General features: G+C 35.8%; 1 protein-coding gene across 6 annotated transcripts in view; it reads left to right on the top strand.

The window, feature by feature from the left end:
• UVRAG (UV radiation resistance associated) overlaps window positions 1–13,444 on the top strand; it is a 313,277-nt gene that overhangs the window by 87,404 nt on the left and 212,429 nt on the right. For all 6 annotated transcript variants that reach the window (XR_005375642.1, XR_005375643.1, XM_038568582.1 and 3 more), the window contains exon 6: window positions 1,794–1,879. Coding sequence is in view for 4 of the 6 variants with exons in the window: in XM_038568582.1 (XP_038424510.1) it covers window positions 1,794–1,879 (86 nt within the window). In the remaining 2 variants the exon portion in view is untranslated. The remainder of the gene's footprint in view (window positions 1–1,793; window positions 1,880–13,444) is intronic.

The following is a 13,444-nucleotide window of genomic DNA, read 5'->3' as shown; positions in this document are numbered from 1 at the left end:
CCTTTATGTTATTGTCACAAGTTACATCTTTATAATATGTGCCCATCAAGATAGATATACAATTGTATCATGTATTTTTCTAATTGATTGATTTTAAATGCTAAACTGATATTGTATTCTTAGAATAAATTCAGTCAGTAATGATGTGTTACTCTTGTATCTTTATAATGTATTACTGCTTCAATTTGCTAAAATTTCATTAAAGATTTCTGTATGTGTATTCAAGAGGGATATTGGGGATCCCTGGGTGGCTCAGCGGTTTAGCGCCTGCCTTTGGCCCAGGGCGTGATTCTGGAGTCCTGGGATCGAGTCCCACGTCGTGCTCCCAGCGTGGAGCCTGTTTCTCCCTCCTCCTGTGTCTCTGCCTCTCTCTCTCTCTCTTTCTATGTCTATCATAAATAAATAAATAAATCTTTTTTTTTTTAAAGAAGGATATTCAGTCTGTGTGTGTATGCGTGTGTGTGTGTGCATGCGTGTGATGTCTTTGTCAGGTTTTAGTATCAGTAATGTTGATCTTATGCGTTGGAAATTGTTCTCTTTTCCTCTATTTTATTTTTTTTGTGTTAAATGGATGTTATTTCTAAATGTTTGATGGAATTCATCAGTGAAACTATCTGGACCTAGACTTTTTTGTGGGAAGCTTTTCAATTATTTATTCACTTGAACAGTAGACACAGGGTTATTCAAATGTTACTTCATTTCAATTTTGGCATGTTGATTTTTTTCAAGGAGGGAGTCTGATTCATTTAGATTGTCAAATATGTTGGCATAAAGTTGTTCACATTCCCTTAATTAACCTTCTAATGTCTGTGGCAATGCACTTTTTAAAAAAGGCTTGTATTAGCATTGTAGCAAACATTTATATAGTGCTTTTTTTTTTTAACATACTTCTCACTTTACAAATATTGACACTTAATTCCCACAGCAATTGGTGAGGTAGATAATGTTATCATCTCTATGTTCTAGATGGAAAAAACAAACCAAAGTTAAGAGAGTTAAGGTGCCTTGCTCAAGATTACAGAGCTGGTATATTAAGAGCTTAAATTGTAATCCAGGTGTCTGGGTCCTGAGTCCTTTTTTCTTGACTATTGCTTGCTTTGCATTTCTTAAATAACAGATACCTGTTCTGTTCTTCTTGTGGAATTTTGTTGTATTCTTTCTGGTGCTCCTACCACATTTATTCCACTGAGTGGAAATATTTGCTTCTGGTATTACTAATTAGAACCTGAAATGCCTTTCCCCATAAAAACATATAGGATAGCCACACATGCTTGAAATATTATTGGTTTTTTTTTAAAGGTTTATTTATTTGAGACACAGAGCATGCAAATGGGGGGGGGAGCAGAGGGTGAGAGAATCTCAAGCAGATACCCCACCAAGTGAAGAGCCTGATGTGATGCTCAGTCTCATTACCCTGAGATCCATGACCTAAGCCAAAATCAAGAGTTGGGTGCTTAACTGACTGAGCTACCCAGGTGTCCCTTGAAATATGATTGTTAATATTCTTCAGTTACGTAATATGTTAAAAAGACTTTTGGGGCTTCCCTGGGAATTTCACCACAATTTATAATGTGAAGCATGGTTTCTCTAGGTAAATATTAGAAGATATTTTAAATTCACTTACTTAAATTGTTAAACTTCAGTTATATGGAAATTGTACTTTTTGGAATCCTTAATTATTTGAATTTACTGAGGGGGTTTCTAAATCATAATTTTTAGACGACACACAAAAAGATTAATTTTTACACATATTTTGTTTTACTTTCATTAATTTGTTGATTAATGTCTTTCAGGGATATCCAAATGCTCAGAAGAATATTCTTCTTCAGGTGGATCAGAACTGTGTTCGCAATTCTTATGATGTTTTCTCTTTGCTGCGGTAAGAAACTTCTTAGACCTCCTGCATTTTCTAAAGAATCTTCCTCATTTTGAGTTTGTGACATTTTTGTGTGAGGAAATGTATGGGAGCTTTAGAAGCTGTTATTCAGGCTTAGCATTTTTTAGTGAGAGCTTCATAAATTTTGTAGCTACAATGATTTAAGTTTATCTCTTTCACAAAGCCTTTGGAACGCCATTTCCTTTCTCTGGACAGTGGGAGAGAATGATTGGAAGCCAGTGATCTTTTAACAGGGATGTGAGCTGTTTCTGGTTTTCTGTACTATAAAGAACAGCAACCCGAGGTACAAAATTTAGACTTATCAAAATCTTAATGACTACAGCATTACTAGAAAAGCCCTCCAATAGCCCCAGACATGGCTTAAGAATTTTGACCTGCTGTTCATTTTAAAAGAATCATGTTGGCAAGGCAAAGGAGCTTTGCATGAATCTCATGCTCAGAGGCTTAACTAACTGCCTTAACTCTATATTTTCATAATGTCTGGGTTTAATTTTGAAAAATTTCTAAATATGTTTTTAATTTTCAATGTGGTAGATCATCAAGGACATTTTCCCAGGAGGCAGGCAACCAAAATAAATGCAATTCGAAATAAAGGTAACAGTGACACTCAGCCTATGTTCACCCTACTCAGACAGATGGTTCATTGAAATTTGATTTTGGCAGTATTTTTCTAATGTTTACATAACACATCATAAATTTCAGACCATTAGACATCCTCAATATATCTACTAGAGGAAGAGTCCGGGAGGATGGTTGGACTCTTGTCCAATTGGATGATTGTTTACTTTATAAACATAATGAAATGGGCCTTTTCTTTACAAATCTTGAATCTTATTATACATGCTGATAAAGTTTGGTCACATGGTCTGTGTAAATTGCTCTTAGGAGACAATGATTTCAATTAAAGTAACCACAGACATTTGATGACTTTTGATTATTATCTGAGAGGTGCTCTCACTTTGACTTCTTAGGATATGTAAGAGAATAGACAGGACTTAGTAATTGGATGGTGGAGATAGAAAGCAGGAGGTGTCAAAATATATAACTCATATTTTTGAGTCTCTTCAGTGTGGGACTACATTGAGTTTTAAGTATTGCAGAGAGGAATGTACAGAAATAGTTTGAAATGTGAGTAAGCTATTAATATTTCTTGACCTGTGTTGCTCATGAAATGGAGGTATAGCTATTAATATTTTAAAGATACTGTCCAAGTGTGAGATGATGTGATCTTATTAGAGAAATCATTGGAATCAAAAGTAAAATATGAAGTCAGTGAAAAGAGAATTTGGGAAAGATAGCATCATAGAATTTAAGGGAATAGAGATTTAAGCTGTGTTGAATGCTCTGTGACGAGACAGGAAAATAACAACTGCAGAAATGCTGTAGGATCTTGGGAAGCAACCTGGTACAATAGAGAATGCTTTGGTTAAATTGACCGTGACTTCAATTATCCCTGGTTTATCCGAATTCATTTAACTTTTCTGATTCTTCTAAAAGGTAGAGACAGTAAATATAAATTTGTGTAATTTACAAACATTTCCACGTTTATTATCTTTTGCTCTTATAAATTTTTTTGTGTTCAAACATCAGGGATCAGTCTTTCTCTTCAGTGTAGAAGCTGAGGCCAAGAGGTAGTGTTACATGATTTATCTGAGAGCACACAGCAAGTAAGAGCCAGACCGGAGGTTGGTATGAAGGTTTTCATCCAAGCAAGTTTTGTCAGAGTCTTATTTACCTTCTTAGATTGGTGGTTATGAGGTGATTATAAGGTACACATAGCGTAATGACAGAAAACTTTCTGAAAATCATAGAGCCCTCCATAAATTCAAAATCATCAGGTAAATTTGGGAGTTGCTCAATTATTTAACATTGATTCTTACAATGATATGTCTCTTGGAAGTCTCATTTCTAGGTTGCTTTCCAGATTCCTCAGTTGTGTCAGCAGTTTGATTTGCCTTATTAACAGTGGCCTTGTCGTTAGCCTTGAGTAAATCATTTATAGCTGGTAACATAGATGTACTCTTGAATCAGATCAAGTGTCTATTTATCAACCAAATTACCTGAAGCCAGAGAGTTACTCTGCTATTAGAAACTTTATATTATATTCGTCAACATTAATGAGTACACGGAACTTTCTCTGAGAATTCTCTTAAGCTTTAGTAACCATCTATTTGCTAAGTCAAAAGCTCTTCTCACAGTTCTTGGCATGATTTATGCTTGCTGGGAGACTTAATTTTGTGCTGATCAATTTGTTCAGTTTCCCTTCTTTAACTCAGGCAACAATGTACCCTGATGGAGTATATTTGAAAAATATACATTTTCTTTCCTTGATGCCTTTTTTGATGTGTGAAATTGTTACTTCTTGATCTGTAATTTTATGTGAAAAAGTAGAATCTGAATTCTTTAATATCACTTAACTTCACAAATTCTCAGTGCCATTTGGAATCAGGATTAGAACCTATGTCTCTTGATTTTGTTTTTTGAGAGTATATTCTAGTTAATAACTAGAATAACTAGAATACACTGTGTTGTGCCACTAGGATGAATATTTCCTTCCACTTTTTACAATGTGAATGTTATAGAAAAATAGGAAATTTTGACTAAGGCAGGGATTTTGCAGCACCTATGACCAGAGCATTAGAGGCCCTTCAGATGGATGTGTTGTACCATTTTTAAGAAAACAGTGACCTGAGATTTTATTCAGATTTTTCTGCCACTAGTTAAGAATGTAGACTGATTTCAATGTTAGCAAAATAATATCTCTTTCCAAATTTATATTCAGTGTGTGTGATGGTAATTATATTTTTCCTCCTTCAACCCTTGGAAATTCCTGGATTAAGGGATAGTTTTCATGTAAGCAGACATTTAATTAGGAGCCAATTTACTCGTTACATTTGATGCCTTAAATTAGGATGTTCACCACAAGGTGTCAATGTTGTTCTTTAACTGGCATTTGAAATTTCATTTATTTTATGGTTTTGAGGCGAGAAAAGTTGGATTATACATTACAAGGGAGCATTTATTTTTAGAAATTAACTTTTTTTCTCTATTATTTCTTCAAAGTTAAGGAGTTTCTAGGCTTATTAGATAACTTTCTCCTTTTGGTTCTGTTGATTTAAAAAAAAATCCTATTGGTGATACAGAGTTATTGAAAGATTAAAAAGAGAAAGAGTGACATGGTTGGGTGCACAATTTACATTTCTGACTGTGGGGATGGCGTGGAATCAGTGGAATGGGGCTAGAAGCAGGAGACATCTATAATCCTATTTGTTCTTTGAAATTAAAAGATTGCTTTTGATTTTTAAAGGTCATTTTCCCCTCTTTCATACTTCCTCAAAAAGGTGGCTCTACTCTAGTGAGATGAGAATAATTCTGGTTTTCTTGTAGTACAATTTTAATTGCTCCTTTCCCCTTCTTGACATGTCCTACTTTTGCCAGTTAAAGGGAGTATGGTGGAGAGTCATGGGCCCTCCACCTAGGTTCCAGTCCTAATGCCATCACATGCCCATAACTGGATGCAAGACTTTGGGCAAATTACTTTGATATGCCTCAAGCTACTTTTGTAAGATGGCAATACTATTTATTTCTTAGGGATATTATGAGAATTAAATAAGGTAAAGTACTTCAAAGATCCTAGGACAGCTACTGGTATATAGTAGACTTTAAGTACATAATAGTTTTCATTTTCCCTTCTCCTCCCCCCAGCTTGGAATGAGTTTTCTCCTCTATGCCAGTGTTCCTTTTTTATGTTAGCATTAGCTTCTTCAATTTTTGACTTAATTTCTCTTTCTTTTCTTGCCATTCTAATGTCTACCACCTCTGCTTTTAGAGTTATTTTTATTAATCCTGGACAATTATAATAAAATTGTTTAGTGGGTGTATGTCTTTTCTCCTTAATGGCATTGAAGACTTTTTGAAGGAAGGGATTCTTTCATATGACTGTATTTTTTCCGGACTATCTTCCTGACAATTGATGGTTATGTTGGCATTCCTGTGAATGCTGTTGTGATCCTAGAGCCCTCAGTCCTGTGGATTAGGTCCTGCAAGTCTTCTGCTTTATTCTTTCTGCTTGAGAACTACTTTCCACTACCACAGCTTCACTCAGCACATCCACATGCTAGTAACTCTCAAATCGATACCTCTGGTTCCTTCCTTTCTTTTGGATTTCTGATCTGTATTTTTCAGTGACCATTAGACATTTATACTTTCATGTTCTGTAGGAATCTCAGCCCCAACATGTCCAGAGCTACACTCATTGGTGTTATTCTCCTCTTCCTTTTCTTTTCCTTGTATGTCTCATGTCCTATATATCATCATCTCAGGCACCCAAGTGAACATACCCTTCTTTGTTCTCATCTCTATTATCTGGGACTATTTCTTGACCTCTTAATTAGTCTCCCTACTACTGGTTTTTCCTTCATGTAATTGATAGCTATTATTTATTAAGCAATTAATTACTTTGTGCTAGGAATTTTTCTTAGTGCTTTACCCCAATTTGTTTTCACAGTGACCCTCTGTGGTGAGAACTGTGAGGAAATTGAGGCACAAAGTAGTTAAGTAACTTATCCAAGGTCACCCAAGTAGTTCCTCTTAGCCTGTATTCAAGTCCAGAAAGTCTAGCTCCTAAGCCTTTATTCTTTTTTCTTTTTAAGACTTTATTTATTTGAGAGAGATCATAAGCAGGAGGGAGTAGCAGAGGGCAAAGCAGACTCCCTGCTGAGCAGGGAGCCCTATGCAGGGCTCAATCCCAGGACCCCAGGATTTTCATTATGACCTGAGCCAAAAGCAGACACTTAACTGACTGAGCCATTCAGGTGCCCCTAAGTCTTTATTCTTAACCAGTATATTTTACTGTTTTCTAATCTCTTATATTGCTTTGGTACACTTTACCTGCCACACTGCTGCCAGAATAACCTTTAAAAATATATATCAGTTTTGTCACTCATTGGGCCTAGAAATCTTTGAGCCATCACATACAGAATAAAGTAAACACTTCTTAATGTGCTAATCAAAGGTTGTTGTTCTGAACACTCCGTAGGGACTAGTGTTCCTTATTTTAAGTCCTACCACTGCTTGTGCAATTAATAGCTAGTATTTATTGAGTACTTACTCTGTTATAATTAGTTATTCATAGTCTGATTCTTTCTCCTTTAGCACCCCTAAATTTTAGGACTCCTTTACACAAGAGTCCTTGCTTTATTGGTCTCTGTTTTAATCCTATCACAATGCATATCATATATATTAAACATAATAAATGCTCTTTTGATTTGATCAAATCAAACTATTCTTCAGGTTACAGAAGACTAGCATTTTGTTATAGTTATTGGTTTGCATCTGACAAAATAAGAGTATAAAAAATTTCTAGGCCATTATCTAAAAAGTGTTGAAAGTGTAATCAGATCTGTGAACCTTCAGCTGCCTCTTTTCTTTCTATCACTGCCCTCCCACCATAACATCTGGTGAGATTTCAGGGTTTTATGACTTTTGGTCTTATTCCTGATACGGACTTTTCTGTAAGACCTTTACCTGGCTGGCTGGAGGTAAATAGTTCCTGCCTTCCCTGCTATGATAGAGAATACTTTTTTCTTTAAAATTTCAGTTTGAAAAAGGAAATACTAACATCAAATACATTATTCTTCAGGTGATGTTTAAGAAACAGATGGAATGAGATATATGAGGGCATAAATTGTCTATATAAATTTTGGATGTGATAACCACCTTTGGGTTGCAGGGAGAGTTTTTCCATCACCCTGCCTAATGATCTCTCTAATGATAATTACGAGTATAGAGAATATGGCTAAGAACCCAGCTATAAGCAAAAGGTGTTGCAGAGTTTATATTCTAAAACTCATATTTTGCCATTCATAGTAGAGAGTAGGTAGGCTCTTATTCAGTGTTCTGTGTGCTAATTTTTTAAAAGATTGATTATTTATTTATTTATTGGAGAGAGAACATCTATGCGTGAGCAGGGAGATGGAGTAGAGGAGTGGAGTTGGAGGGAGAGGGAGAGAGTCTCAAGCAGGCTCTGTGCTGAGTGTGGAGCCTGAGCTGGGGCTGGATGTCACCTCCTGAGCTGAAACCAAGAGTTGGAGGCTTAACCAACTGAACTACCAGGTGCCCCTTTGTGCTCATTTTTAATAAATTAGTAGCAGGGAAATTAAGAGGATTACTGTTAAGGTAGACACACTGACAACAAAGAGAAATGAAAACTTGGTGATAGTTTGCTCTCTTTGTGATTTACTCTTTGATTCTGGAACATAATTAAGTGGTAAATCATATTAGCTACCATTACCTTTAAAGCCACTGTATTTGGATTCGTAATAGTATTCTTACTACTTCATATAATGAGGGCAGGGAGAAATAGTCCAACTGTAAAGAGAGACAGACTAAGCAAAAAAAGTATAGCAAGATTGCCTCTTCTATGTGTAGGTGTCCATCCTTTACCCAAGCACATCTCCATGTTTCAGTTCATAACTGAAGTTAATAATGAGAAATATTTTTTTAAAGACTTTATGTATTTACTTATGAGAGAGAGAGAGAGAGAGAGGCAGAGACACAGGCAGAGGGAGAAGCAGGCTCCATGCAGGGAGCCCAACATGGGACTTGATCCTGGGACTCCAGGATCACGCCCTGGGCCGAAGGCAGGTGCTAAACCGCTGAGTCACCTAGGGATCCCTAATAACGAGAGGTATTGAGTGAACCGTGTTAGTTTTAGCCAATGCTATCACTGTGTAACAGATGAGGAAGCTGAGGCACAAAAAGGTGACATGATTTGCCCAGCACCATAGTACAAATAAGTGTCAAACTAGGTTTGAATAAAGGTCTGCCAGGCTCAGGGCCTGTGCTTTTCTCCATTATACTGTGTTGATGCCAAACCATCAGTAAAACGAAAAGTTGTGGTTATTAGAGCTTGGGTCAGAAAATAGGGTCATGGGTAAGTTTTCTTTTCTTTTCTTTTTTTTTTTTTAAGATTTTATTTATTTATTCATGAGAAACACAGAGGCAGAGACATAGGCAGAGGGAGAAGAAGGCTCCCTGGGGGACCCTGATGCAGAACTCGATCCCAGAACCCCAGGATCACGACCTGAGCCAAAGACAGACACTCAACCACTGAGCCACCCAGGTGCTCCAGGTAAAAGTTTTAGAAAGGTTTTCGGAATTTAAAATGAAAAGGTTTTGGTATTGAATGCAAGTTTTCTTTAAACAAAAACACTCTTTATGTGTAAGAGCATATTTTATTCTTATTTATCTTTCTCTCCCCACATACACACAAATATGTGTACATACACATAAATACACTTATACATACATATACTTAGAAAAACAGATTTTAACAATATACAGAAGTAATTTTAGGTGCAATTTTTCCCCCTGTCTTTTTACATTTTGGTAAAAAGCCCTTCTCCCCCCACCCCACTACCCTTCCAAAAAACCACAAGCTGTGGCCTGAATGTTTTTCATGCCCCACCCCCATCCATTTATTTAAACCTAATCCCCAGTGTGTTGGTATTTGAAGATGGGGCTTTAGGGGTCTGCTCTCAGGATGGGATTAGTGCACTCATAAAGAGGCCCCAGGGAAATCCCTGCCCATTCCACTTCCTGAGGTTAGAGTGAAAAGTCTGTCCATGAACCATGAAGCAGGCTCACCAGACACCAGTCAAGCTGGTATCTTGATACTGGACTTTGCAGCCTCTAGAACTGTGAGAAATTTCTGTTTATACCCCATCCCAGTCCATAGTATTTATTATAGTTGCCTAAACTAAGATACCACATAGAGCACATGTCCACATGATCCATAGTCACCAATTCAGCCATGTTAGTTGATATGTTTGTTTATGTTTTTCCCCATGGTCTTTATGTATATTAGATATCAGTATATACACAAATACATATATGTGTGTTAAGAGTTTTAATTGCTGTTTTACAAAATTGGAGTGGATATTATATACATGACTCTACGTCTTTTCTCCAATATTTCATATACAGATACTTTTCTTTTAAAAAAAGATTTATTTATTTTAGGCAGAGAGAGAGAAAGGGAGCGCATGCATGAGCACGAGTGGTGGGGGCAGAGAGAGAGAGAGAGAGAGAGAGAGAGGAAGGGAGAGAGAATCTCAAGCAGTCTCCTTGTTGAGCAGAACCCAACATGAGGCACAAACTCATGACCATGAGATCACGACCTGAGCTGAAACCAAGAGTCTGACACTTAACCAACTGCATCATCTAGGTGCTCTGTATAGATCTCTTCAATTAACTCTTTTAGTGCTTTCATAGTAGTCTATGATAGGGGTGTACCATATTTTTTAACTATTACTCTGTTGATAGATGTTTAATATTTACTCTGACACTAGTTTTTGTTTTGCTACTATGCACATTGCAGTACATTTTTATATAAACATATAAAAATATGTATATCTTTATATATATGATGTATTTCTTTGCGTAGATTAAATTTCCAGGAGTGGAATTTCTTTTTTCTTTTTTCTTTTTTCTTTTTTCTTTTCTTTTCTTTTCTTTTCTTTTCTTTTCTTTTCTTTTCTTTTCTTCTTTCTTTTCTTTCTTTTTTTTCTTTCTTTTCTTTTCTTTCTTTCTTTCTTTCTTTCTTTCTTTCTTTCTTTCTTTCTTTCTTTCTTCTTTTTTAATTTTTTTAATAATAAATTTATTTTTTATTGGTGTTCAATTTGCCAACATACAGAATAACACCCAGTGCTCATCCCGTCAAGTGCCCCCCTCAGTGCCCATCACCCATTCACCCACACCACCTGCCCTTCTCCCCTTTCACCACCCCTAGTTCATTTCCCAGAGTTAGGAGTCTTCATGTTCTTTCTCCCTTTCTGATATTTCCTACTCATTTCTTCTCCCTTCCCTTCTATTCCCTTTCACTATTATTTATATTCCCCAAATGAATGAGACCATATAATGTTTGGCCTTCTCCGATTGACTTATTTCACTCAGCATAATGCCCTCCAATTCCATCCATCTTTTTCCTTTTTAAGGTTTAATTAGTTTATTTGAGAGAGAGAGAGAGAGAGAGAGAGAGAGAGAGAAAGAGAGAGAGGGGAGGAGCAGAAGGAGAGGCAGAGTGACAATACCAAGCAGATTCCATACCCAGTGTGGTCCCATGACCCTGAGATCATGACCTGAGTCGAAACTAAGAGTTGGATGGTCAACAAACTGAGCCACCCAGGCTCCCCCAAGAGTGGAATTTCTGAGTCAAAGGACATGTATGGTTTTTAATATTAAGAGACATCAGATTGTTTTCCCCTAAGAGTAGATAATATGTGGCATTATTCCTTATACTGAATCTCTGCTGGCAATGGAAAATCATTTTTTGATGATTTTTATTAAATTGCGTTGGCCTCAGTATAAGTGCTTAGTCTCCGCTGCAAGTGACAGTGAAGATCTTTTTTTCGAGTTTGTTAGCCATTTAGTTGTATATCTTCTTGTATATCTTCTAAGTACTCTCTCTTGGTTTGAGAAGTCTCTCCTATACTTTGGTTCTGCATATACTTCATAAATTTTTTTGAGATTATATTATTTTCCTTTTTATTTATTTTTTATTTCTTTATTTTTTAAAGATTTATTTTTATTTATTTATGATAGAGAGAGAGAGAGAGAGAGAGGCAGAGACACAGGCAGAGGGAGAAGCAGGCTCCATGCCAGGAGCCCGACGTGGGACTCGATCCTGGGACTCCAGGATCGCGCCCTGGGCCAAAGGCAGGTGCGAAACCACTAGCCAGCCAGGGGTCCCCTGTTTTCCTTTTTAAATGAAATCTTTAATACAACTTGGAGTTATTCTTAAATACGTTATGTAGATATTCCATATATTGTGAAGTAGATTAACTTTCTTCACAGATGAACATCCAGTTGTGTCAGTACCTTTCTTTTCCCACTGAATATAAATACTATCTTTATCATATATTAAAAGCTCATTTATACTGGATCTGTTTCTGGATTCTCTTTTTGGTTTTGATCTTTTTGTCTATTCCTTTACCAATTGCAGATTGATTCAATTAGGGTAGCTTTTTGATATATTCTGCTATGAAGTAAGGCAAATCCATCTCTTGCTACTCTTCTTTTTCATAACTATTTTGGCTATTCTTAGAACTTTATTCTTCCATATGAACTTTAAGGTTATTTTGTTCTATTCTTTAAAAACCAAAAACAAAACTTCATTGGAATTTGACTGGGAATTTTTGTATGCATTGCTTCTAATTTGGGGGGGGCTGTCATTTTTATGTTATTAGTATTCCCACCCAACTGTGGTCTTTTATATTGTTCAAATTTTATTTTATTCCTTCAATAAGATTCTTCGGTAACACAGTTTTCTACATATGTCATGTGCCTTTCCATGAAGTTTGTTTTTAAGTATCTTACAGTTTTTACACTGTTAGATAAAATATATCTTCCATTTCCATTGCTTCATAGGGAAAAGCTATAATTTTAAGAAAATCTTATGTTCAATGTCTATATCAAATCATTTTTCTTATTTTTTAAGGAAAGCTCTCTTTGAGAGAGCTACATACAGTCATTATCATCAATAAAAGGATAGGTTTATTTGTTCTTTTCCAGCGTTTATAGTGATTTTCTACTCTTACTGCATATACTAAACCTTCTAGAACTTGCAAAATAATGTTTAAAAGTAATAGAAATAGTGGGCATGCTAGTCCAGTTCCTGTTTTAGTTAAAAATGTCCAATATTTAGCTGTTCAGAATATTTTCTGTTAATTTTGGAAAATATTTCAAATCTTCCTATGTAGTTTACTTTTTTTTTTTGTATTTTACATTTTTACTAGGAATGGATGCTTAATTTTTGGCAATGCCTTTCTACACTGAATAACATTATATGTTTTCCTTTCTTTAATTTATAATTATAATAAAGTATGTAGATTTCCTGATATTGCATTACTAATTAGTTATAGGTTATTCTTTTGCTCATTGCTGTGAGGTTGATGTATAATATTTCTTTTTTTTTTTTTTTTTTTTTTTAAATAAACTTAGAAATTTCTTAGAAATGAAATTTCTTTTTTTTTTTTAATTTTTATTTATTTATGATAGTCACAGAGAGAGAGAGAGAGAGAGAGGCAGAGACATAGGCAGAGGGAGAAGCAGGCTCCATGCACCGGGAGCCTGATGTGGGATTCGATCCCGGGTCTCCAGGATCGCGCCCTGGGCCAAAGGCAGGCGCCAAACCGCTGCGCCACCCAGGGATCCCGATGTATAATATTTCTAATATGTAGTTGTTTCTTGCAGGTGGGGCAGAGTAGGTAACCATTTTTCCTGAGATCTGAAAATTGAATTGGCAAGGTTTTCATCTATTTCTATGACCTTAATCTGTAAAATGATAATAATAGCATCAGTCGTATTGGTTGTTTGGAGGATTAAATGAATCAATATGAAGTACTTAGTATAGTACCTGAGTCACTATTTATGTTAAGTAGTAGCATTATTAGCAGCCACGAAATGCATTAAATAATTTTGGAAATTTTCAATTCTTTAATGGTCTGTTAAAATTTAGCTGTTAAGTCATCTAGATCAGGTGCCTTT

Source organism: Canis lupus, chromosome 21 (genome assembly GCF_011100685.1).
Source record: "Canis lupus familiaris isolate Mischka breed German Shepherd chromosome 21, alternate assembly UU_Cfam_GSD_1.0, whole genome shotgun sequence".
NCBI classification, from domain to species: Eukaryota; Metazoa; Chordata; class Mammalia; order Carnivora; family Canidae; genus Canis; species Canis lupus.
This window is presented reverse-complemented; position numbering and strand designations above follow the sequence as displayed.